At 43.3% G+C, this 26,638-nt stretch overlaps 1 protein-coding gene across 1 annotated transcript in view; it reads left to right on the forward strand.

The window, feature by feature from the left end:
• PRKN (parkin RBR E3 ubiquitin protein ligase) overlaps nucleotides 1-26,638 on the forward strand; it is a 939,557-nt gene that overhangs the window by 683,250 nt on the left and 229,669 nt on the right. The window contains exon 8 of the mRNA XM_014519112.2: nucleotides 25,393-25,454. Within this exon, the coding sequence (XP_014374598.1) occupies nucleotides 25,393-25,454 (62 nt within the window). The remainder of the gene's footprint in view (nucleotides 1-25,392; nucleotides 25,455-26,638) is intronic.

A 26,638-nucleotide genomic window follows, 5' to 3' on the forward strand; every position in this document is an offset into this window, starting at 1 on the left:
AAGAAATGTACATAAAATATGCATGCCTTTTTACTGGGGGAGGGCTGCAGAGCCAGAGCTGATGAGGACCAGGGGTGTGCAAAGCTTCGGTTGCCTATTCGATTCAGAGAAGATTCAGCCCAATTCAGTGGCAGAATCATCAAACCCGCATCAAATTGGGAGACCCATTAAAAGCTCCAAATTGATTTGAAGCATCTGAATCGATTCAGAGATTTGGAAGGCAGTCTTGTGGGGAAACAGAAACTGGGAAAGGGGGGGAGGGAGGGGGGGAGGACTGCTCTGATATTGACATCTGTACCTGGCCAGTGACTGTGATCTTTCCCTGAGTTCCCTTCTAATCACAGTGCTCTGGGGGAGGGACATAGAAACAGCATATAAGTCTCTGTGTGAAGCCTTTCTCTGCCTTTTGTGAGCTGTCTGACTGGAAGCAACAGCGTGTGAAAGGTACTGGCTGCAGTGGCTGGCTTCCTAGTCAGCCTCTTGCTAGTCTCTCTTCTTGGAAAGGATTGGATACACCTTACTAATTATGCTTGCCTAGAATCCCTCTACTTATCCCTATCTAATCCATTCCTTTCAATTTATTCTTCCCCCCAAATCCTCTTACTTGTTCTTGTTATTTGTTTCCCCACACTTTTAAAAAACAAAGCTGTATTTTCCCTGGCAGTGTCTCATCCATCACTGTGCAGAAAAGTACATATATTATACACACACACACACACACACACACACACACTAAACAGATAGAAGATATATTACACACACACACGTGCATACACATTTTCCAGCACAGCAAACATTATGAAGTGTGCTGGAAAGGCAGGTGTCAGATCTTCTAATAGGGGTGAGAGAGGTGCTAGAGGGGGTAGGGGAAGAGCTGCAAGTTCCCCCTTGCCCAAACTTAGATGCACCTTCTTCTGCTGCCAGTGGAAGCAAGGAGGGGGGAACAGTACCTGGCCCCGCCCCCTCCACTAACACCAGAAATAGCCACCAGCACCAGCATGACAGTCTCCTCCACAATTTCAGCTCCCAGCATGAGCCTCCCAGGGCCAGAGGAGGAGCTAGATCTGGAACCAGGGGAGCTGAGTGCCATAGTCAGGGAAATTCTGGGGAAGGAGCGGGAATCTAAGTTCGTGCTCCACACCTGTCAAAATTGCACACACACCAACTGCAGATGCTTTCTCAGTCTGACGAAGGGTTTTTAAACCTGAAAGCTTGCTAAGATATATTTCTCCAACTAGTTGGTCTAAAAAAAGATATCACATCTACACAAGGAACCTTGCCTGCCTGTTCTTTAGACCAACACAGCTACAACCAGAAACCCAGTTAACACATACAAGTGGCACAAGTTTTTCTTTCAACAGTTTGATGTGCACTTTCACAGAAACCCCTGCACCTATCTCCTTGAAACTTGGCCAGCTTCATGTCCTCAGCAGAGGCTACCATCCTTGCTGTTTTCATCCAATTCTGCAAAAAAAGACGAAGTTATAGGTATTTTAATGATTCCCCATTATAGTCTATGGCGAAATCACCGAATCACACTGAATCAGCGCCGAATCTTTCGAATCCAATTCAACTGAATTGATTCAGGACAGTGATCCAAATCACTAAATTGAATCACGGTCCCCCAAATCACCAAAATCCAAATCGAATACTGGCAGCTTTGCACAGGCTTAATGAGGACCCTTTATGGGAAAGGTTTTTGTGGCCCAGGCAAAGACAGCTGGCAGGGCTGGAACTAACAAGCAGCCCCTGTGTTCAATCCAGCTAACAGTCCAGAATGGCTGGAAGGGGCAGGGCCCAGGGAATAAATAGGCGTGCACGCAGGCATGAGAGCCAGTGAAGCCCTGACCATGGACAGGGCAGGATGGGCCCTGCTGGAGAGAGAAAGGGACTAGATCTACACTGGGAGTAGCCCTAGAAGGGGAGTGAGTTTATTTTACATTTTCCTTTTTTATTTTGTAATGGACTACCAGTGGACCAGATTTGGCTAGAAGGGGAGATGAGGAGGCCACTTTTAATGCCAGAGGAGCACATGTGGTTTTTGAGCCCTGCCAGGGGCCAGGCTCAAGAGACAGACAAGCAGAAGTTTATAGGGTTTGAAACCTGAGCCTGGAAAGGCAGTTGAGGTGGTCTAAGGCAAGGAAGGCTGGGCCACAACCCAAGAGGTGCAAAACTAGGGCCAGGGACCCAGAGCCTGAGAGGGGCAGGAAACACGGCCAGGGACATAAAGCCTGATAAGGACAAGACAGGGGCTGTCCTTGTTGGACCTGCCCAGAAGCCAGGTCCAACACAGTGGGCCTAGGCTAAGGGGGAGCAGCTAGAGGAAAGGGGCAGGGGGCAGGAAGGCCAAAGCCCTGACAACATTGTGGTAGCCTACAGAGGGCAGACCTTGTATTGAGGGCAAGGTGCTCACTGAAACGATTAACCATTAACGTCTGTGAGGCATGGGTGTGGCTGTAGGGGCAGAAGAAGAACATGAATAACCCTTAAGGTGGCATATGCCCTAGAGGCATGGATAGACCAGGAGGGTACACTTGGTGTGAGGGACAGGACTGTGTGCAGCAGGGTTTAGGAAGGACCTGATGGCCAAACATGGAGAAAAGCTCATTCAGGGACCCTGGGACAGCCTCCCTTTTTCAAATTTTTCCAACAAATGTGTGGCACGTGAAGGAAGAAAGAGGGTAACCTAGGAGCTGGAGCAGGGCATCACGGCCATTTCTGGGGCCCTGGTCCTGCTACAGACAGAACTAAGCTTACATGTGTATCCAATATGGTAATGCTAACCAGAATCATCAGAAAATGGAATCTGTTATTTCAAAGTTCTCCAGGTGAGTTCAGCAGGTGTTTCAAATAGATACATATTCATCAGGTAGCAAATATTCAGTGTTCCTTAATGGATGCTTTTGGGAAGTCTCTTAAATATTGCACTTGCTTGAATAAAAAGCCAAATTGGAATAGACTTGAGGTGAGCAGTAAAGATGATCAGTTTTCAGTAATGTTTTAAGCACATTGCAGAGAGAGCCCTGTGTTAAAGTGCTTTGTTTATTTCATATGCAAATAATAAGTTGTGCTCCATAAAAATGGATAGACCATCCTTGATGTTCATTGACACATCTGAAGCAATGCATTCTTTATGAAATAACACTGCATTGCTAATAAAGTGATCCCAACAGCCAAGCTTGTGCTGCTTAATTTGTTTCCATGGAGTGATATTATAATTCTGACATGCTGAAAAATTGCCTCACAGAGACTCGTACTGCATTTGTTGTTGAGTGCATCTTTGATATAATATTTGTTATTGCAGTGCTTGGGGTGTCTTCTGAGGAGTAATAGTCTAAATGAAGCTGGCTATATTATCCCCTTAATATAGAATGGAGTTCTGCATTCAATTTTGAGTTTATATAAAATCTGTTTAGCCCCTTATTCATTACAAATGGTATGTTCAACAGCCATGCCACCATACCAGTGTAAAATCAGGAAAATCCTTAACTGTCCAACTCTGGGGAAGACTGAAACCTTTCCATGTCTCCGGCTTGTCCAAAAGGAACAGTAACTGTCTCTAGTATTTATGCCTGTCAGGATTTTTTTAATAGCAGAAACACAAATTATGGTTAGGAATGCAGGATTACCATGTCTAGGACGATGTTATTAGAATTATTCTTTACTAGAGAGAGACTTAATTTTCAGGTGATATTATAATTCAGAATTATAATATCACCTGTATTTAGCTTTAGTTTTCATCCCCACATCAGCTTATGTGCTTGGAGCACCACATCAACTCATATGCTCCTACTTATGCCAGAATAAATAAAAAGGAGTGTATTTGGTAGGCATGTTGGTCTGAGACAAAAAAGAAATGCAAAACTCTAGAACTCTTGGTTCAGAGATGATACCTTTTATTAGACCAACTAAGAAATCGCAACAAAAAAATAATCTTTTTCTGCAAGCTTTCAGGCGCACACACCCTTCCTCAGGCTTAGGGAAAATTAAAGATGGTAAAAAGTCTCCATAGGTAAAAAATAAGCTTCATTTTTGCACAGAGGAAGCTGAAGGTGGAAGTCTGTCCCTCTGGGTCCATGAGAGTATCTTAATAAATAAATAGAAAGGAACAAATAGTAAAGAACAAAGAATAAATAGAGAGGAACTTTGCTGGGGTTTCTTTGGATCTGTACTGGCAAAAGTGAGAGCAGAATCTGGTCCTCTGTGGGCATTTGTGTTCTGAGTTGCCAGTAAAATGTAAAAAGATTGTACAATGATGTCCTATTAGGCAGGGAGGCTGGAAGGACAGTTTGTATTGAACACAGACATTTTTCATAATTATGTTGCCTGCAGGGTTACCACCTGTCCTAATTTTATTTGATTAAGGTGAAATGCAAAACTGTCCTCATTTCACAAAAGGTGGAACATTGCCAGGTTCTATTATAGAGGACGATGGGATATAAATACGTATTGCTGATGAGGAGGAGGAAGGGAAATTGTACAAATAGCTATTAGGTTAAGAATTCAACAGCATGAAAAAATTCAGGTCACTTGTACACACCATCTTCACTCTTGAATATTCTGCAGGTGGTCATCTTCTGTAAGCTCTTTTTGAAAAGGAGAAAAATCCCATAGTCACTTGTATAAATATTTGCGGTGGGCTTTTTTACATCACTTATTCCATGGCTTTTTAAAATTCTCTCTCGGCTGGAAGGGTTTATTGTCCACAAGCTTTTATTTTTAGAATAGCCTCTGCTTGTTTCACTTATAGCCTGAACCATTTATGTAGCAATTTAAATATTTGTCTAATCTCTCAGTGAAAGACTCGTGTTGGGCTCATAAATGATGCATAGACAAAAGAAACTATATTCTTTTATGTACTGTTTGTACAGTGATGTCATATCTCAGGAAAAAAATCCAGAAGTAACCAGAGAAAGCTTGGCTATTTCTGGGTGTCTGAATTTTATTTGCTATTCCACTCTCTAGTAGGAGGTTTGTTTTGAGGGTTTTGGTGGCAAAGCATATGTTTGATTGGGATTTTTCTTTCTTCTATTTTTTTGTGAACATGATGTATTAACCTCTTATGTACTGGGTACAGTAAATGACCTATTTATAAAAGTGAATTTTCATTTCTTTTTACAACAGGCTTTGTAATTAGAAGGGATGGAAATGTATATTTATTCTTTGGCACATGGCCACAGTGGCTTATTCTACATTTCACAGGCTACATTATAGCCTTACTTGATGCAACATGTTGTGACAAGGGCACTTCCTGCAACATAACTTGCTGATGATGGTTCTTTCTTCCTCTAGCTCTCTTTCCCAGAATTATACATGGGCAGTTTTTTAATCCAAGTTTTAAGTGACAACAAAAGAAATGTTTGCACTCAAAATCTGATTCACAGCACCTGGAGCTTTACAATAGACTTTTATTATCAAGCCATCAGTTGAAAACCTGCTATATGAACTTCTGTTTAATTTCTATTTGACGCCCCTTTTTTGTGTCCTGTCTATTTCACGTATTTAATTCTGGCATTTGAAAATTACAGTCTTTTTCAAGAGATGCCCTTCAATAACTAGGAAATGAATTTTTTATGTGGTTATTTTTGCCATGTGTTGACTTTTATTCAGTAGTAATAATACTAGGGTTTTCTCTGAGAAGACAATCTCCACTCTTATAAAGTCCCTACCACATGCTGAAAAGCCCCTGACCTCTCTCTTGCTTTCTGAAAAGGGCTGATCATCATCAAAGGCCAGTGCCAGCATGAAGGTTTGAATTCAAGAGAACAGAGTTTGCTCTGGAGATTTCTACTACTTTTTGAATAAAAGATGAAAAAACCTTTCATGAATTGAGCTGATTGTGCTAAAACCTAGTATACCAACAGTGCAGAGCTCCTTTCAGTCCCAGATTCCTGTGATGAGATTTTCACACTAACAAAGTTTATGTAGATGAAGCTGGAAGTATTATGTGCTCCAGGCAAAGGAGGTTAGAACCATTCCTTTGTATCTTAATTTGAAAAACAAAACTAATATGCTTTGATAATAGGATGAGTTTTGCATTTACTTTTTTAGGTGCCTATGGTATCAAGAACCACATGCCTATAGGAATAGGCTTTATGACTATAAAATCAGAAGTGATTCATAAGGGATCGCATCTGCAATATGTGTTTACAAAATGGAAATAATGACTTCCAGCTGACAAGTTTAGAAATTGCTTAGAAGGAATAAAGGTTCCTTTAGAGACCAATGACTGGATTTGATGCTTATGGACACTGAAGCTTTCACTGAGGATGAACAACATGAACTTAGTTCTGTCCTCCAGTATTTAAGCAGAATGCTCTTTGACTTCATTGGAAGTTGTGTGGATGAATGTGAGAATATAATTGAAATTGGTGGGTCCAACTACTAGATGGTGGAGGCTGCTAGTCAGCTAACTCTACTGTAGATTAGATTACTTATTGCCAGATCTTGTTCAACCTATTTTGTATCTAAGTGGAGTTAGGCACCTAAGAACAATTGTAATCCACCAGTTCAAGTCCCTGAAAATCATCTTCTCCTTAAGAATTAGTTGCTAAAAAGCAGAAAGGGATGGGAGGACAACCTCCCCCTCCCCCCCCCACAACCTTTTAGTAGTATCCATTTATCAAGGGCTTGAGCAGGGTGAATTATAAGAACACTTAGGCACGTAAGCATACTTATCTGCCTAGAGATGGGATGGGATCCATTCTGGCCATATATGGTCTGAGTCAATATTGAAATAGTATTTAGAAGATGGTGGATGTTGAAGAGCTTTTTGGGTATGTCAGCATATAATCATGTAGAATATATCAGTCAAACTTCTAGAAATAACAAACATTGAAATGGTGCAACTCAGGATTAAAATGATGCTGTGAAGTAACTAGTGCGTGTCCAAGTCTATTCCGACTATTGCTTTATGCAAAAAGAGGTGGGGTGGGGGACAAGGAATAGGCAAAATGCATTTTCTATTGTTATTTTCTGTCATAAAGATTGAACAGAAAGAATTATAGCAGAAAATGGGTACCGTGATTCACTGTATATGGTAATTCAAAGCATCATTATAATAAAAATGGTAGCTATTGGTGCCATTAGTGAAGGCTAGACCTGAATACAGTGGGGAGAAAACCAGTCCAGTAGACTTTCCTTTAATATAGCTGATATACTGTATATGCTGCCAGTATTTGAACTTCACGACATTGCTTTGAACCATTCCAGTCTGATGCAACTTGTTTGGCAGAGTTACTGCACAAGCACTTTAGATCCAGTGCCTTTTCTGTTCCTAATTTATTTTGAAATAGAGAAATACTTGCAGACAAAAAAATGTAACCTTCTCCAATTCTCTTATACAAGCAAAGTATCTGGGAAATCTTCAGAAAGGGCAGGTTTTCTGTCCAAAGGAGCAAGTTTCAGAAAACTTTCCTGGAAAAAAGCTTGTTTTACTTGCCTCTTTAAAGATTTGATCACAAAAAGGGATGGGTCTTTCTAGTGACCTTAACTGGCTTTGGATCAGGCTTTAGTAAGACTCCATTAAAATAAAAATAAATGACCCTAAAGCTGTTGAACAAAAGTATCAATGAGGAAGGAAAGATATATACTTTAACTCTGAAATGTAAAAGTAGATTGGATGGATGTATATCTCTGGAGAATGTGACTTATAAACTTTCTCTCAGGCAGAGAAAGAAGCCAACTTGCCAGTGAAATATTATGGAGACAATTTGTTTCTTAAACTAGGCTTGAAAGCTGTATAATACTAGTGTAAATAGTGGGTCAATTTCTTGATGTAGATAAAGCAATGCAATGAGGATCTGTTTAAGGAAAGAGAGTATGTTTAATAGAAAACCTGGCATATTAAGGGGATCTTAATCAAAGCACAAATAAAATGTATCAACTGGTAGGCCTGTGCGAATAGGCAGCTTTTCAATTTGGATTCAGATTCAGCTGATTTAAATTTGGCCAATTCAATTCGGAGATTCAAATCGATTTGGAGCCAATTCAGAGATCTGGCCATAGGGTATAATGGGAAATCAATGAAATATCTATAACTTTGTTGTTTTTCAGCTGATTCAGATGAACCTTGCAGGAGTGGTAGCTGCTGCTGAGGACATGAAGCATGCCAGGTTTCATAGTGATAGGTGCAGGGGTTTCTGGAAAACTGTACCTCAGAGTCCTGGAAGTAAAACACGTCACGTGTGTGTTAAGCCACAGTGGAGTGAAAACTGCAGGGATGGTAGCTCTTGCTGAGGCCACAAAGCCTGCCAAGTTTCAAGGAGATAGGTGCAGGGGTTCCTGGGAAACTGCACCTCAAGCTGCTGACAAGCAGAACTCGACATAGGTAACACTGTGTGTGTCAAGGCACAGGGGGGTGAAAACTGCAGGTCTGCTAGGGCCTGCTATGGCCACAAAGCCTGCCAGCTGTCAAGTTGTGATGGCTTATCTTGTGTTTTTATGTTTATTATGAAAAAAACAAAATAGTTAGAAAAATATGTCTTAGGAAGCTTTCGGGTTAAAAAACCCTTTGTCAGGCTGAGGAAGTACATGCAGTTGGTGTGTCTCCTGTTCCTGGATGGAAGCAATAGTAAAGAAGCCAGAAGCTGGCCTGGCACACAATTCAGGGAAGAAAGCCAGTCAGTGAAAATGGAAATGGAGGCGTTAATAGGTGAGGGACAGGCTGGGGGGATGTAGCAGCACAGGTAAAAGTGCAGAGGTACCTGGGGAGTCATATCTATCAAAGACAACAATACCCAACTACCTGCGGGGGCACATTCCTCACCAAAAAAATACTTTGCCTCCAATATCTCAGGCCCAATCCTGAGAGGGAACAAATTACAAACCACTTTTCACAGCCGGGCCTATAAACTGTACTTCATCAGCCTCCTAGGTACAGAAACTCATGGACTCAGTATAGATTAGACAGTGAAATTCTGACATGCTGCATCCTGCTGGACATCTGACTCCCCAGGTACCCTTGCACTTTTACCTGCGCTGCTACATCCCCCTTTCCCCCCACTTTGATGCTGCTAGTGCTATTGGTGTTGAGCCAGCTAAGTTATTTTGCCCTGCTATCGTTTATAGTGGTGGACCAGACCGAGGCTGTAGGGGAGGAGGAGGCCTCACAGGGGCACACTGCCATGCTGTGCAGAGGCCCCAGCGCCAGGAAGGGTGCACCTGAACACACACACAGTCCCACAAGCATCCATGTCACAAGTCTTCCCTGCCTCTGGCCAGAGGTGCAGGGCCCCAGAACCCAGATTCCCCCTGCATCTATCTCCTTGACAGCTGGCAGGCTTTGTGGCCACAGTTTTCACCCCACTGTGTCTTAACACACGCAGTGTCACCTATGTCATGAGTTCTGCTTGTCAGCAGTCTGAGGTGCAGTTTCCCAGAAACCCCTGCACCTATCTCCTTGAAACTTGGCAGTCTTTGTGGCCTGAGCAAGAGCTACCATCCCTGCAGTTTTTACCTCACTCTGGCTTAACACACACACATGACATGAGTTTTGCTTTCAGGAATTTGAGCTGCAGTTTCCCAGGAACCCCTGTGCCTATCACCTTGAAACTTGGCAGGCTACCACCCCTGCAAGTTTCATTTGAATCAGCCGAAAAACAACAAAGTTATAGATATTTAATTGATTCCCCATTATACCCTATGGCTGAAGCTCCGAATCAATTCAGAAAGCCTAAAGCTTCTAGTGATTCAATTCAGATTCATAGATTCAGCCTCCAAATAATCTGAATCATCTCTGAATCTGAATCACGATCCAAAGCTTTGCACAGCCCTATCAACTGGTATGAACGTTTACAACTCCCTGGACATCATTGAAGTTATGCCAGTTTAACCACCTTGAATACTGGCCCATAATTTGTAAAGCTACGGAGATTGTTAACCACGTACAGAAATTAAACTCAGAATATATACCCTTGTATTTGCAAGACACTTTGTAACTATGGGTTGGTGAAATGCCTGACTTAGAGTTGGATGATTGTAAAGCTGAAGAGTTGGTTTTTCAGATGGTCAAACTCCTCTTACTTTTGATGGGAGAAAAGTTAAGTCAACACTGGGTGCATCTATACATGCAATTAGCATGTAGCAATAAACTCTGTTGCAGTTTGTGCTGGAGTTTTTTTCTCCCAGGCATAATAGCATTTACATTTGTGCATGGGACTGCAGCACAGTGAGCCACAGAAGAACAGCCCCAGACTGGCAGGGAGCCCCTGGGGTCAGCCTGCTGGCCTAGGGCTGCTACACTCCAGCTCAACATGCTGCAGAGGGATTGGCTGGGACACGAGGGTGCTACAGTGTAGGGCTAGCCAGCAGGCAGCTACTGCACTGTAGCACCCTTGTACCCCAGCCAGCCCTGGTCACTGTCTACACGTGAATTTCAGTGCATGTAACTACTCTGCTGTAGGGTAGTACTTGTTCCAAAGAGCACTATCCTGCAGCAGAGTGAATTAATTTACTGCTCTCTAATACAGGCTCATGTGAAGATGGTGACATTTTACTGTGCAGCTAATTAATCAGCTCCATGGTAAAGCACACACATAGATGCGGCAACTGAATACTTTTGAAAAAACTACCCCTCATAAGTTTTAATAAAATAAAGCTATATTGTTCAAATGCCTAAATGTTATGCCTTCCTGCGCACACAGTTTTTTTTTCTTTTCTGTATTAGGGACCAAAAAATGTTACTTCTGAAACTAAGGTTACAGACAATTTCATAATGCCAAGAAACAAGCACAATTTTGTGATTCCTCTTTTATTTTTTGTTACCCATGATATTTCTTTAGATTCACTGTACATGGGCCAGCATCAAACAACTGGGTGTTATAGGGTTGCAATAGTAGATTAATTCCTCAGTCAACGGTATATTTACAAAACAAATTCTTAAATATTTTTGTGTATCCATAAGCCTGAATGCTACCAATAATGAGTTCTAGCCAACAGTTTTAAATTGATCTGTAGTAAAGAGGCATTAGATCATCTAAGAAAAAAAATCAGATGCTCTGTGATTAGCTAAACATTTTGATATAGAAGTGCCCTGTCTCAATCCTTCTGAATCAAGTTGTATTCAGTTTTATTGCCTTTAAAACTTTTTTGAGGATGAATTATAGCCTTTCCAGTCTACAATGAACAGACACCAAAACACAACAGACCAAAAGAATTGGAATTTGAGTAAAGATAATCAGCTATTCAGTCTGAAAGCACCTGGGGTTTGCTAGCATCCCATGAAAACAGCATAGGGCAAGTAAAGGAATAGGAATGTAGCTGCTTGGAGGGACTGAGAGACTGAGGGTGTCTACAGATGTTTAAGGCCCCACTCTAACTCGTGATGCTTTACCAAGCACTACGAGTTACAGATACCCTGACCCAAGAGGCATTCACCTGTTGGGTCAGCGGAGCTCGAACCTGCCTGCACCAGCCCTGGCTGGCAACCAAGGGTACTCTAGCAGCCTCCCAGGAAGCTGTCAAACTGGCCCCCCTCTCCAGCCCTACTCCTCCCCCAGCTCAGGCTACAGCAAAGCTGAAACAGCAGTTATGTGTTGCTGCTGTCAAGAGGCATGGATCAGGGGTGAGGAGGGAGGGCTGCCTTCCCCCATCGCCAGCCTGACCATCTTGACAGCAACAGCGTGCAGCTTCTGGCTTAGAGCTGCCAGCTGGGTTTTGCTGTGACCAGAGCTGGGGCAGGAGGGTGGGGACATGGAATGGAGGACCGCAGGCTGTCTGCCTTCAGTACCCCAGCCAGGATAGTTGTTGGGGTGGGGGGTTGTGAGGCGAGGGGGATCCATTCTGCTCTTCACCCTCCCCTCTAGCTCAAGCCATGACAAAGCCCAGCCAGCAGCTGGGCATTGTGTAAGAAACATTTAAAGGAGCCAGAAAAATCCTCAAGATTTTATTAACACAAAGCTATTGCTCATTAAGATTGTAAAAAAAGATTGTGCAAATAGTTATAATGGCATCTTTTGTGGGCTTTATAAGATGAAATTTTTACACCTCCCAGATAGGCAGTATTTAAAGATAGGTTTTTGTACCTAATGACTATATCTTGTATATAAATTACCTGCCACTTGATATTCTTTGTGACTCTTATTTCTCTTTTGCATAAAATATTTGTGCATGAACTGGGGCTTTCCAAACACAGTTCTCCTTTAACTTCCCCTTTGCATAAACATAAATGCTGTGGATGCAAAAAGGTCATTTGAAACATCAAAACATGTAATTAATATCAGTGCAATGAAATCACTAAATATTTTGACATCATTGTCTGCTCCCATAAGCAAACACAATATTCTTCTTCACTGAAAAAGACATGGGCAGAATAAGTGTCTTACTTTTACATCAGCATTCTAATTAGCTGAACAGGTTGGAAGAGAAACTGGGGAAATGACATGGCTAACAAATAGGTAATCCTGTCATTAATTTCCATGCTATAGTTTTGGTTGCATTGGCCTTTCCATTACAGACCTTTATTTCAAAGCCTTTTTAATTATTTTTTAACAAAAAAGGTGAAACATTTCTCATTTTAGTACTCAGACCAAACCTTATTTTATTTAGAAACTGAGAGGAAACTGCTGTTCTTTATTAGTCTTCTAATCATGGAAAAAGTGCAATTTTCTTCCATTTAGAACAAATTTTGCTTGTTATACACTAAAAATTTCACCTGCTGGGCATGGTTTCTTTATTCTGCAGCAAGAATTCCATTGAAAACATTGATTTTTCTGTTATCATTTTTTCCCCCAAGAATATAGGGTGGGGTATATATTGAATCTTGAGATATCTCTTCTGAAACACTTAACCTTCTTGACAAGGGACAGAAGTTACACATAAACCAGTTTAAGTCATCAAAAACTGGTTTAAACCTATAACAGAACATAGGTTCAATGCACATAAACCAGTTTCAAAGTGGCCAAAACTGGTTTAAGATAAAGCTGGTTGAATGTAGTATCACACTTCACTGATTTGGGTCAAACTGGTTTATGCAAATTATGTCCTGGTTTAAGTTAAACCAGAGTCTCCCAGCATCCCAGCATGCTCTCTGGGCTGCACTGTGTTCTCTGCTCCAGAGAGCAGGGCTGGCCCCACCCCTTTGCTCTCTAGCCCAAGCAGGGGCGGGGGTATAGTGAGACCCTGGCCGGCCCCATTAAGTTAAATTAAGCAGGGAAGGGGTTAAATCTTCCCTCCTTCCCCTCTCTCCCACCACAGCTGGGATCTGCCTGTCTGTGGGCAGGGATTGGCATAGGAAGAGGGGGCAGCAGCACTGGCAGACCCCAGCTGTGGGGCAGAAAGGACGGAGGAAGGAATTAACCCCCTTCCTATCCCCTTCACCTTAACAGAGCCATGCCAGGATAGTGTCTGGCCACGTCCCATGGCTGGAGCAGTGAGGGGATGGGGAGGAGCAACAGCCTTTGAAACAGTGCCCAGGACGGGGTTTATTCCCCCCATCCCACCAGCAGGGACTGTAGCCATTCTGGCATGGCCCCAGTAATGCTAAGGAGGCAGGGAGGTGGTTAATTCCCCCCCACCCCCCACCTGGAGACTACAGCTGGGGCAGAACAGCCTCCCTCCTCCCTGCCCCCCCCTGTGGGGGGGGGGGCTCTGTGCAGGGCTGCCTGGCCCCAGAGGGGGACTCTTCCCCCACTGTGGGGCAGGGAGGGGATCTGTTCAGTGCTGTGGGAGGCTCTTTCCCCTCCTCCTCCCCTGCTGCTGTGGGGTGTGAAAGGGGCCTCTGTGCAGTGCTGCCTGGTCAGCCCAGGCTTTGTGCAGGGACTGGCTGTCACCGAGCTGCAGCCACTGGGGGTGGCCCCATCCCTGTGACCTGAGCCAGCCCTGCTTAGCCCCAGCCAAGGCAGCCACACAGCAGGGCCCACCCAGGCCACAGGGGCAGGGGCAGCCCCAGCAGCTGTGGCTCCATGACAGGGAGGCTAAGCCCTGTCAGTGAGCATATCCTGCCCCAGATGGCATGGGTGGTGGCTGGCCAGACAGCAGGCTACCTGGGCGGCTCAGAGGTGCCGGCAGGCCCAGAGCCTAGCAGCCACCTGCCACGGGGGCTCACTGTGAACCCACAAGGGGCGAGGGCTGGGGCAAGGGTGGGGGCAGGGCCAGGACCACCCCCAGTGGCTGCAGCTCAGTGACAGCAACTCCTCGCCTCCAGGCTGAGCTGAGCCGGCCGCACTGCACAGAGCCCCCCTCCATGTTCTGCAGCAGTGGGGGGGCAGGGGAAGAAGGAGGGGAAAGAGCCCCCCCAGCACTGAACAGAGCCAACCCTCCCCACCCCATGGGGGGAGGAAGAGGAGGAGGAGGAGGGGAAGGAGTCCCCCTCTGGGACCAGGCAGCCTCGCACAGAGCCCCACTCCCCATCCCCCGGTGGCGAGCAATCTGATCCAATCTTTCTAATTGCTTCATGTGCCCTTGATTTTTTTTTTCCTGATTCTGTCACTATCTCGCCTCCCTCATCGTTTATGTACTGCATTTCCTCAGTACCTGTGGTTGGCTTGCTCAAGCCTTTGCCAGTCACTATTTCTTTTTCAACTTCATTTATAATCCGTAATAAAGATCTTTCAGGGCTCTTTCTTGGCCTCCTCCTTGCCCATTTTATATTTCTTACAGTTTTCTTGTTTCTTGAATGTCCTGTTTTACTTTGAACCTCCTCTTTTTCCTGATCACCAACTTTTTTTTACATATATCCACAACCTATTGTAGGCATTTGTTAATCCATATTTCAATGATATACTTGTTTTGCTGTACCTTTCTTAAACTTTCCAGGACTCTGCATTTGAAATCTTTGTTGTTGTTCTCTTTCAGCTTTCACCATTTGATTTTTGGAGCACTTTGCTTTGTTCTGTAACTAATCAGCTTCTACCTATACGTTTCCACAACTATCAATCTTTACTGCATGGTTATGCACTCTCCTACATACCTTTATATTTTTTAATTCAGCTGGTTCACTGACTCTCCACTTTCCTAGATGATGATGTGCTTGTCTGCCTTAATGATGAGGGTACTCATCATGCCTAATTTGGGTGCTTCTGCCATCTGTATCATGCTTTCATTTTAATCATTCCTAATGCCCTGCCCAGCCCCACCATGGTAGCAGCTATGTAGACCCCAGCATGCCCATACCCACCATGGTAGCAGCTATGTAGACCCCAGCCTCTCCCCACATGGCTGTAATGATCAGGCCTGACAATAACTTATTCTTGGAGATCTTCACACTCCCCAGAATTTCATCATTTCCTTTTTGACACATCCTGGAATGGGGTATGTATGCACAGAGAGCATTTATCATACTGCTTCTGAGTGCTAGTTTGATGGATATAGACCTGTCACTGGCCTTCTCCATTCATATCACTTTGTCCTTCGTGTCTCTATCCCATTTTGCCTGCTTGACTATCTATGGTAAATCAGCTTACAGTATTCTGCAATACCTTTAATTTCTTTGCCCTTCCATTTTACTTCTTGGATACATGTCAACAGTATTTTTTCCCTTTTAAATTTCACAGCTGATTCTTCACTTTGCTGTGTCATTGAGCAAACGTTCCATGTTTGCTGTTTGGAACTTATGGGTTTCCTCTTTGTCTGCATTCACCCAGTCTGATGTGACAGGTACGCTCATGTCCACTTGACCAAGCCCCCAGTGTCTATTTCGGTGCGTCATTTCTGGGGCACTCTAATAGTCTCCCTAACTTCATATATACTCTTAATGCTTCTGAATTTGTCTGGTTCTTCATTTATGAACAGTTGTGTAGCAGGCATCATTTTTTTTCATTTATGTGGTACTGGGGCTGGCGCTACTGGTGCTAGTATTGACATAATTAGGTGTATTACTGATTTTATGTATCTGTATTGATATAGATGGACATGCAGACAGATAATACCAGTATATGGTAAAATATACAACATATATATTAATACAGCATTCTCTTCCTGCAGGGGAAGTTGGAATCTTAGAACTTCAAGATTTTAGACCACAATGAGCAATGTGAGCTTTCCAAAATTGAAAGATGTTCATGTGCAAATCAATCCTATGCAAGTGAAAGTACCAATTACTATGTATACACCAATTTAAAGATTCCATTTTGCAAGGTGCCAAGCACCTTACAACTACATATGCGCTTAAAGTTAAGCGAGTGCTTGAGTGATTTATTGGTTTGGGAGCCTAAGCATCCTGATATAATATGCAAAAAGAAAAAAAGTGCTATGTTTCCATGGAAAGTTGCTATGCAATGTGTTGTTGACATAGAAAACAAGATGAAGCAAATTTTCAAAATCTTATTGTGTTAGTAACAGCCTGGGGGTGGGGGGGGTGTGTGTACACACACACATACATACATGCAGTACATCTGGGAACAGAATTCACCTGAAAGTATTCACTTGTGTACTGTAGGCTTGGTGTGGTGCTGGTTTTAGGTGAGAAGATCCACCTGTTTCCTCTAAGACCATTAAACAGAGCTGCAGCTTACCTCTTACTACCATGCTACTGCCTGAGGCCACACACGGGCTAATAGTACCATTATATCTACTGGCCTTGTGGATCTTAATCTTCTGCCTTGCTTCAGAGCCTATTTGGTTCAGAATTCTTTGCATGGACCCTCCTTTGGCACACTGCAGGGCAAATATATGTTTCTTAGCATAAAACTGTATAACATGTACATGAGTCTGTGTGTAAATGGGCTGGGCTGAGCTGAACTGAACTATAAAAACTATTTGTTAGATCCTCATCTTGATCAATCTAATGCCATCCCACACACCATGGTAGAGCACCATGCACTCAACATTTCTTGACTTCTTGGTGTAACATTTCAGACTTAACACTGTACTAATGAAACACTTTCTTTTTTAGGATGTTAACGTTTGAAAAAGTATTTTCCTTTTTGAGCGGTCTAAAGTATAAAGGTTTATGACTGTCCATTTGTTTTACATGATGGATGAGTTCTTTATTAAGAAACAAGTGACTTGTATTTTGCCAGTTTACATAATATCAGTGTTCTAATTTCCCAGCCACTAGACCCTGGTGAACAAAATACATATGAAGCAATAATTTTGAGTAAGAATAAACAGGGACTAATTGTGTCAGAGGAAAAATGAAAAGATTTGAGCAATTAAGTTGGTGAAAGCTGAAATCATAGTTTAATTATAAATGCAACTGACATTGTATTTTCATAGCAACACTCATCAGAAGATTTATGATGTTAGAATAAATTAAACTTCCCATTTTTTGCTCTTTTCTTGAAGATATCTCCTTCTTATATGAGGTAATTGAAAGTACCTTCATAATGAGAATGCCAAATTAAATTAAATGGCAGCTCTGAGAATGTAAATTTTTGTAACTTAAAATATACCTTTCACTCAGGAATGCTGCTCTCCCAGTATTTTCATGTCATTATTTCATTCAAAATGATGTGGGAATAAAAAAAAAATCAAATTATCAGAGCAAATAATCTGGGATGTTACGGAGCATTAGAATAAAAACAAAGAATTTTTTAGCCAATTTTTAAAGCTATATTTTAAAAGAAGCCTCTAGCTGTGTACCATCTATTCATATGTTTGGTCTCTGCTTGCTTAGCATAGAGCAGGGGCAGGCAAAATATGGCCCATGGGCCAAATCCAGCCCACCAGGGCATTCTATCTGGCCCACAGAGCCCCTAAAAATTTTAGAAAATTTATATTTATCTGCCCCTGGCTGTCTGTCAAAGATGATAGGAGCCAGGGGTAGTAGGACCCAGGGGAAGTTGCAGGATCAACTGACTGCAGAAGCAAGCAAGGCCTGCCCAGCCTCACCACCCCCTGCCCCCCAGCCAGAAGCCCCGTTTGGAGCAGAGGGTTCTGGCCTGGGCCCCTGGGGCTGTTCCTGCCTCCCTGCTCTGGGGGAAATCCACATAAGAAGTGGGGGGAAACAGGGGAGGACCACGGGCAATCACCCCAGTCTTCAGTCAGGCCATGCTGGCTGCTGTGGTCCCAGTGCTGCAGCTGGGAGCCACATTGTACTGGAGTGGCCAGCAAGGGATGGAGAAGAGTGGCTGCAGCCACAGGTAGAGAAGCACTGAAAGCTGCAGCAAGCGGGCTTGCGGAGCACAGTGACAACTGGGCAGGAGCATGGAGCCTGTGCCACTGTTCTGGGGTGGGTGCCAGGGCCAGTGGGGGCCAGAATAGGGTAGCAGGAGAGTGGGGCATGGGCCAGCAGGGGCTCTGGAGCCAGGCCATTCCCCCTCTCCCTGTTGGCACAACCCAGCTTGGTTCCACAGACCCCAGCCAAGCTGTGCCCCATGCTCTCACCACCCCACTCTGGGCCCCACCAGCACTGGCTCTGGGACACTGGCATGGTTCCTCATTCCTGCCCAGCTGTCACTGTGCTCCCACCCACACACCCCCTCACTCCCACTTGCCCCTCCTACTGCAGCCAGTTGCCTGCCATTGCCACCACTCCCCTCCACCCCTCACCAGTTGTTCCAGTGCCACATGATTCCTGCCTGCAGTGCCAGGCTGCAGGATGCAGCAGGAGCTGGCCCGGCCCCTGTAATTCTCAGCTGGACCTGTGCAGTGCCAGCCAGGGTGGTCGAGCTCCTCCTGCATCCTGTGGTCTCGGCCATGCAGCTGGGACATGGTGCCAGAGCGGTGAGTGGGGGTGAAGGACAGGGAAGTGGCAGAAGGGCAGCGGTGGCAGATGGAGGGGGAAGTGGCTGTGAGTGGGAGCATGGGGCTGCACAAGTGCCCCTGAGCCAGGAGTGATAGGACTAAGGAGCCTGGGCTTGGAGTAGCGCTGGGGGTGCTCTGCCTGCCATGTGGAAAAATCCTTCCCCTTCATACATGCCACTACCCTCTCCAGCCACCCTCCCCCCCACACACTCACAATCCCCCACACACTCACCATCCCCCACAAACCCCATACCCACCCACACTCCACATATCCACACACATACCCATGCACTCCCTCACCTCACATACATACCCCCCATGCCTATCTATCCCCCACAAACCCCACACACACACCAACAGCTTCCCCCACACCCCAAAAACCTATACCCACCCCCCAGAACCCCCTACAATATACAAGAGTAAGTCTTTATTTTAAGCTATTGTGCAATCCCTTTTATGTTCACTACACAAACACATGTAAATCAAGGCACAGATATTTTTTTAAATCAAATTAATGAATGTTGTAGTAAATGCTTGATTTTTTAGAATATAATTTGGTATGTTTTTGGTTCCAAGATGGCAAACCCTTGCTGAAAGGAGTACTTCTGAGAGAAGGGGGAGGGAGGCAAGTGGAGGGATTTCTGGTGGCAAAGGTCAGAAGAGATTAGGGGGTGGGACTTCCAGTCCCAATATGGTGACCAATGGGTAGGGCACCTGTCAAGGGGCAGGGCTACCCTTATAGCCCTAAAAGGCTTGCCAGCACTTGGTAACCAACCCTCTGCCCAAAATAATTGCCCACCCCTGGCATATAGAGTGGGACCAGTTCTCTATGCTGCCATGTTAACATTATACTAATATAATAAAAGGCTTAGTCTCTCTGTCTGTGTTTCTGTGCATCTGTCCGTAACATTTTTGGGCAACTGTTCATGCACTGCTGAGAGGGCAGGCAGCAATTGGCTGCGCCCTAAAAGGCTTGCCAGCACTTGGTAACCAACCCTCTGCCCAAAATAATTGCCCACCCCTGGCATATAGAGTGGGACCAGTTCTCTATGCTGCCATGTTAACATTATACTAATATAATAAAAGGCTTAGTCTCTCTGTCTGTGTTTCTGTGCATCTGTCCGTAACATTTTTGGGCAACTGTTCATGCACTGCTGAGAGGGCAGGCAGCAATTGGCTGCATGGCCCGGGCTGCGCAGACCCAAGTTCAAGCCGCTGCCAGGGAAGTTTGTGGTGGCGGCAAACACGCCCCAGCTCTCCAAGCAGTGGGGCTTCCCCACACCTCTCTGAGGGCAAAAGGGGAGGATCACAATGGCAGTGTCCCACCACCACCCAGTCCTGACACCCCTGAAACAGCTGGCAGGGAGGGGGAGGCCACAGGCAGGGAAGGAGGGAGGTGGACATGGGCTAGGCCGTCAGAGAGTTGTGGGGGAGGAGAGAGGGGGTATTGCGGTGCTGGACCCGGAGCTGCTTAGTGGGAGTCGAGTGGCACCAGACCCGGAGCGGCGGAGCGGCACGGGGCTAAGTGCAGGGCTCCGTCTCCCCCTGCCCCCACTCCCCTTCATTCTTGATGGGCAATTTGCTAGTCATTGCATAATTTTTTTGAAGTCAGTAAAGCCAGTAGTGTGACAGCATGGAGACTCACATCAGTTGCATATTCATTAGACCATGTTCTGCTGCATCAGTAATCAAAAGTGTGTATGGTCATTGCGATGAATATATGTAGATGCACACCATATAGATCTTAACTGAATTGAAAGAGGGACTAATAAATGTTTTCACTGTTGATTTACCAGCCTGCAGATGCACTATCCATGGTTTGGGCTTCTGATGACAGGCAATTGTTCATGCTCTTACCTCATTGCCTTTGAACATTTTATATTTAAATTATTTATTCATTTATTTATTGGTTACACGTATGTTTACATGGCCCTTTCATTTTGTCTGGACTTCATATTTGAAGTCCTAGTTAAATGGGAAGGAAAAGGAGGGAAATAAAGTTGCTTTAACTTTTGAAACGGCAACACATTAAAAATTCTGTATGGCGGAGGACAAAGAAATTAATCCTCAAAGCATTCCACACAAAACGGCAGAAATCTGCAAAGTGCAGATTATTTGTGTCATGTGGCAAATGCCAGGAGCACTTCAGAAAGTTAGAAATTATATTGATTTTTCTTCCTCAAGCTTTGGCATTAATGGTTTGCCAGTGAACCCAATGGATACCAGGCTTACCCTTTGATAATTTTCAAGGAAATTAAAAATAAAAACTATTTGAAGATTCATGGCTTTTCAGTGCTCTTCAGTAAAATATATTTTTCAAAACTCTTTCCTTTTGGTTCACGGTATGGTTACTTGCATACAGCTTTCTTTCGGGTAAGAAAATTTCTTCAAAGCTCTGAGACATTTTGCAGAAACAAATGTAGTACTGCAGTATGTTTTGCTAAGACCCATTTAGAGAAAAAAATTTAAATCAAATCAATAAATCCATAAATGTCTCAAGAGAAATCACAATAAGTGACTTTGAACTTGGTCTATTTATTAGGAGACAAGTTTCTTCCTTTGTTCTGTTTTCTACTATAAAAATTCATTCATTCCAGCAACATTAAGGTCTATAAGAATTTAAAGTCCTTTTAACAAGAGCAAATTAAAATATATCTAAATATAATAATTTTAAATACAGTTATAATTTCTGTTCTGCCACTTGCAAGCTACCAGTTTGTCAACAGTGGTGATGTTTTTGGCACTGAGCTATTACCTTCTGATTTTACTGATCTTAAGGTTCATTTGATTGTGCAATGAACTTCCAAAACCTAAAGGGAAGCCTGGTTCATGGAGGTATTTCAAACTGGATTACACAAACTATTAGAAAAAATCTTCTCTGAAAAAGAGGGGAAGTGCCAAGCAAATATTAATAATAAGATTAAAATAACTGTATAGTATCATATCTTTACATAGAACTTTCCTAGGACTAAGAAATGCTATTTGATTGAAGAGCTTACAGTGTCAGAGAGGAAAGACAACGATGAAGCAGAAGAACATGAATCATAGAAGGAACAGCAGGGAAATTACAGATGATGAGAATAAAATAGGATGAATTTCTGGATGAAGTGGGTCTTGGGAAGGAACAATTGGAAGGAAGAGAGAGAGAGGGTGTTTGGACTTTTCCAAGTGTAAGGGCAACATAAATGAAAGAGGGAGAAGGGGTGAGTGTATTTAGGATAAAAGTCTGTGAATGACAAATGGGCAATGACGGGAAAATTTTCTCACTATTAAAAAGATTATGTTTGCCAACAGCTTCTTCACAGGAGTGTCTGAGATCAATGCTCCTCTGTGCCTAGAATCTCAGCCACTGCTGTGTGACAACTGCAGACCTTTTCAAAAAGAAACATGATAGAGGAAAAAATGAGAGAGATTTAAATGGGGCAAAATTAGACAAGGCCTTGAAGGTGAGGTAAAGAAGCTTTAGTGTTATTCAGTAATGTCTGATACAAAGCGCTATCAAGTCAATGGGAATCTTTCCATTGACTTTAATGGGCTATGAATCAAGCCTTGACTCAAGGAAGTAGTGATGTCATTGGAGTGATTGATGCATTCACAGTTTGAATAAATTGTAGGGTGGAGAGTTAAATACCAGCCATAAAGGAGAGAAAAAAGAAAGGTGAGACACAGCTAAGGCATAAAAAAGTGTTTCTGGTGGAGAGACAGTAAGTAAAGGATGGCAGAGAGGTATATCAGAACGAAGTACTGAGACACTGGATGTTAGGTAAAATGGAGAGAGAAGAGCCAAAGATGAAAATAGAGTTACAAACCCAAGAGATGCAAAAGACCAAATGAATATGAAAGGATCACAGAGCTGAATGAGCATCCACTTTGAAATTCAATTGAGGTTTTATGTGCCCTTGCCTGTTTGTGTGTAGGGATTAAGTCCTGGGCAGGAAGAAATTTGTTGTTATTAATTTAGATGAATTGGTTGTATTTGACAAGACAAATTATTAATTGAGAACTTGCTGTATGTTAAAACCTTATAAAATCATATGGTTGGAGGAGACCTCAAAGGTCATCAGTTCAACTGCCTGTATGAATACACGAATGCTGTCCCTAAATCACCCCTCTCGAAGGCTTATCCAACTTCCTCTTGAAAACGTCCAATGAAAGAGAGACCACAGCTTCCCTGGGCAGTCTATTGCAATGAATTATTGTTCTAAAACTTAGGACTTTTTGTGATATCTAAACTAAATCTACTTTTCTGCAATGTAAAGTCATTGCTTTGTATCCTACTGTTTGCAGGAAGAGAGAAAAGGTATTGCCCCTCTTTATGGCAGCTTTTCAGTTATTTGAATATTGGTATCAGGTTCTCCACAACTGCCTTTTCCCGTAAGCTAAACATGCCTTCTCTCAACCTTTCCTTATAAAGCTTGCCTTAAAACCCCTTTTTCATTTGCATTACCCACTTCTAGACCCTTCTCTGCATCCTTCTTAAAATGTTGAGCCCAGAATTGTACAAAAATAGGACAGGTTATTAATTGGTATATCTACGTTGGTATTCCAGTTAATGCAGCCCAAAATTGCATTTGCCTTTTTTTCAACTTCATCACATTGCTGTCTCACATCTGTGATCCATCAAAACCCCCAGATCTTTCTAAGCAACGCTACCACCCATCCAATTATTTCTCATTCTGTATTTGTGTTTTCGATTATTTTTCCCTAAGTGTAACACTTTTGTTTTTGTCTGTGTTGAAAACAGTTTGCATTAGAGTGATACTAGCAACCCAAATCCCCCCATTACCAGTAAAAAGAGCTTAGACCATCATCAGAGTTCTTTACTGGCATAGCTTAAAGCAGTTTCCTGAATGGAGTGCACTATAGATTTACCAATATAACTGCATCTATACCAGATGCAGCTATGTTGATTAAGGATGTGATTTTCTTTTTACCCACATACCTAAACAATAGGCTGTGCAAAGCTTAGTCCCTGATTCCGTTCAGCAGAGACTCAGCCCACTTCAGTGGCCAAAACTCTGAATCGAATCAGAGGACCCTTTAATCTCTCTGAATTGAACTGGAACCCTTGATTCAAAGAGATTTGGAAAGATTCGACAATTCGGACATAGACACAGCTTTAAATGTTTTTTCTACGTACTTCAAGGTACCAGGCATGGCTTGTGAATGCTGCAGTGCTGGGGCACATGGAGCATCCCACAGGAGCACAGGAGGGGCTCCCCGGTGTGCTTGGCAGCAGACCCGGGGGCCTGCCAAAGAGCATGCTGGGGGGCCTCCCGGCACTCGCCATGCTCAGCGACTGGTGCCTCCTGTGTCTGTACCTCCGTTCCACTTCCAGGTTCACTGCCAAGCATGCGGGGGCCCCCTGCACTCCTGTGCGATGCTCCATCTGCCCCAACATCACAGTGTTCATGAGCCGCACCTGGTACCTCGAGGTATGTAGAAAAAACATTTAGAGTTCTGTCTATGGCCAAATCACTGATTCTCTGAATCAGCATCAAATCTTCAGATTCAGCCTAATTGAATCCGGGACAGTGATCTGAATCAACAAATTGAATCATTGTCCCCAATTTGGGCTGAATCTTAATCTGAAAGGAATAGGGCCCGTTTCGCACACCCCTACTAAACAACATAGCTATGCTGGCAAAACTTTTAAATATAGACCAAATCTAAGAGTGTTGCTGGATGTTTATAGCAGTAAAGGCACAGTGCTGACACAGATCCTAAAAAAAATATCTGTCCAAATTCCTTTGCCCCCTACTAATGTTAGTCATTGCAGGCAAAGCTGTAACTCTTTGTACCTGTGTCGACCCAGGGGCAGGTTGAGAAAATCTTAATTCCTCCCCAGCAAATCCCCTGATTTAATTCTTACAGAGGTCTTTTCTTCTTTTCATAGAGCAGCATTTTTCCACTCTCGTGTATTTGCACAGCCAGATACCCTAGTCTGTGAGCAAAGCTGCTCCTATACCCTGCCAGTCCTTCATGCTCCATGCCTAGTTAAGTGAGCATCAGTAAAGTAGCCTTTGCTCTCACTAATCTGAATGGAGTTGCAGCCTGAGCAGAGCTGTAAGTGTGAGGCATGGGGACATGGATGCAGTGAAATTTATTCCTTCTGACTCCCTTGTAGGAATGTGTAAGGCCTGTGGCAATCTAGCCTTAATGCAGTGGTAAAAGCCTGGTAAGTGTCTCCTCTCCCTTTTATTTGGTTTGCATGTTATACTCTGGGGTGATAGTTATATACACTGAGTGAACTATCCTGGAGAAAGCCAAAATTTAAGTGATGTGCAGTCTGTAAAAGTCTTCAGGGCATCAAGGAAGACCTGCATCACTTTTAGAAATGGGGCCAACAACATGGCGTTTGGGCCTGAATTCAGGTTTCTTCAGCTCCAGGATTTTGAAGTGAGTTTTTCTAATTACAGTGCATTCACTCTTTTATGTAAGAGCTGGCAGAAGGTATTGCCCTTTTTATTACTTTCTCTACTTTGTAGTCTTTTAGGGAAAGGGCTAAGATATAGGGAAAATAATCTTTCAAAGCATTCTAGGAAGCATGTTCTGAAATACGGTAGGATTCTTTGATAGATGGTGTTTAGTGTTCTGATGCCCAGAGAACCATGACAAATCTTTCTAATCTGTTTCTTGTAATCTCATTTTTATCTAATGTAATCTCTGCATCCTATCCTCTGTGCATTTATATATAGCATATTCCCTTCCAAAAAAACCCCACCAGCCGTGAATTCTAACGTGCATTTCTTTGTTTCTTTCCAACAGCTGGCTGTCCAGACTCCTTGATTAAAGAGCTTCATCACTTCAGAATTCTGGGAGAAGAACAGGTGAGTTAACATCGTAAAGACAGCGTCATAGTGTCATGAAAGATAGACACTAATGAGACAGTTTCGTCTCTCTCCAGGGAAGCAGTGTGTGTCTCATGACCCTTGTGCCCTGAACTGGGAAGAAAAACACACAGGGGATCTATGTGAGAATATCTTTTTTTTTTATTCTATCCATCAGTCTTGACAGGTTATTAATTGTTACATCTGCTATCTGCCACCACTTTTCAGCTCGGGACTTCAGCAGTAAACAGGCTCCATAAAGTGGCAGATAGGCAAACAAGAAAATGCAAGGATGAAGTCTGCCTAAGGGATGGATATTTATAACTATCCACAATGTGATCTGTGTCTTTGTAGTCCAAAAATGTCCAATATTTTTAATGCCTTTTTCTTATTCACAATGATAACAATGCTTAGAACACTTCCAATGCTAGCATTTCACAGAATTTCATGAACAAACCTTACACTGCTATGGGATGTGGACATTGTTCCCATTTTGCACATGCTAAAATCAATGCGCCAAGTAATTGAGAACTTTGCCTTCTATTTTGAGTGGTTCATTTTTGGGATGCCAAATTTTGGATGAAATTTTGAGTGCCCAGCACTCAAATCAGACCCTCCATGCCTTAATTTGGGCCCTGCAGAAACTGAGGCAGGCAACCAAAATTAGAAGCCATGTTTAGATGAGAATTAAGCAAAATTTAGTTCTAAAATGGTGATCCAAAAATCCCATGCTCAGCTGCTGCCTCAACTCTAGGTCCTCTGGTTTTCAATATTACCCAGGCATGTAGATTGCACCTTGTACTTGTCCAACTGGCCCCAAACTATAATTTATTCAGTGATTACTTGGTGTAACATTCATGAGTAGTCCTGAGAATAGTGTCCAGAATTCAGGACTCCCTACCCTCCCAAATAGATGCCATAACAAATGTACTACAGGACAAGGAGACTAGAATAGAAACCTGTGGAAGGGGGAAATAGAGACAGAACTGAGGAGAGAAGACAAATCTGACAAGAAAATGAGAACAAGAAGAGAATGAGGACTCACTAAGCAAAGGGCTTAAGTGAAAGAACCATGAAGTGGAAGGGTGAAGGATACCAGCGACAGACTGGGCCTAAGACTGGGTCACTGGTGGGAGGGAAGAGAGCAACTGGATGATGAGCTAAGAGATGGGGGACCAGGAATG

The sequence above is a fragment of the Alligator sinensis genome, unplaced genomic scaffold, assembly GCF_000455745.1.
Source record: "Alligator sinensis unplaced genomic scaffold, ASM45574v1 scaffold682_1, whole genome shotgun sequence".
NCBI lineage: Eukaryota > Metazoa > Chordata > Crocodylia > Alligatoridae > Alligator > Alligator sinensis.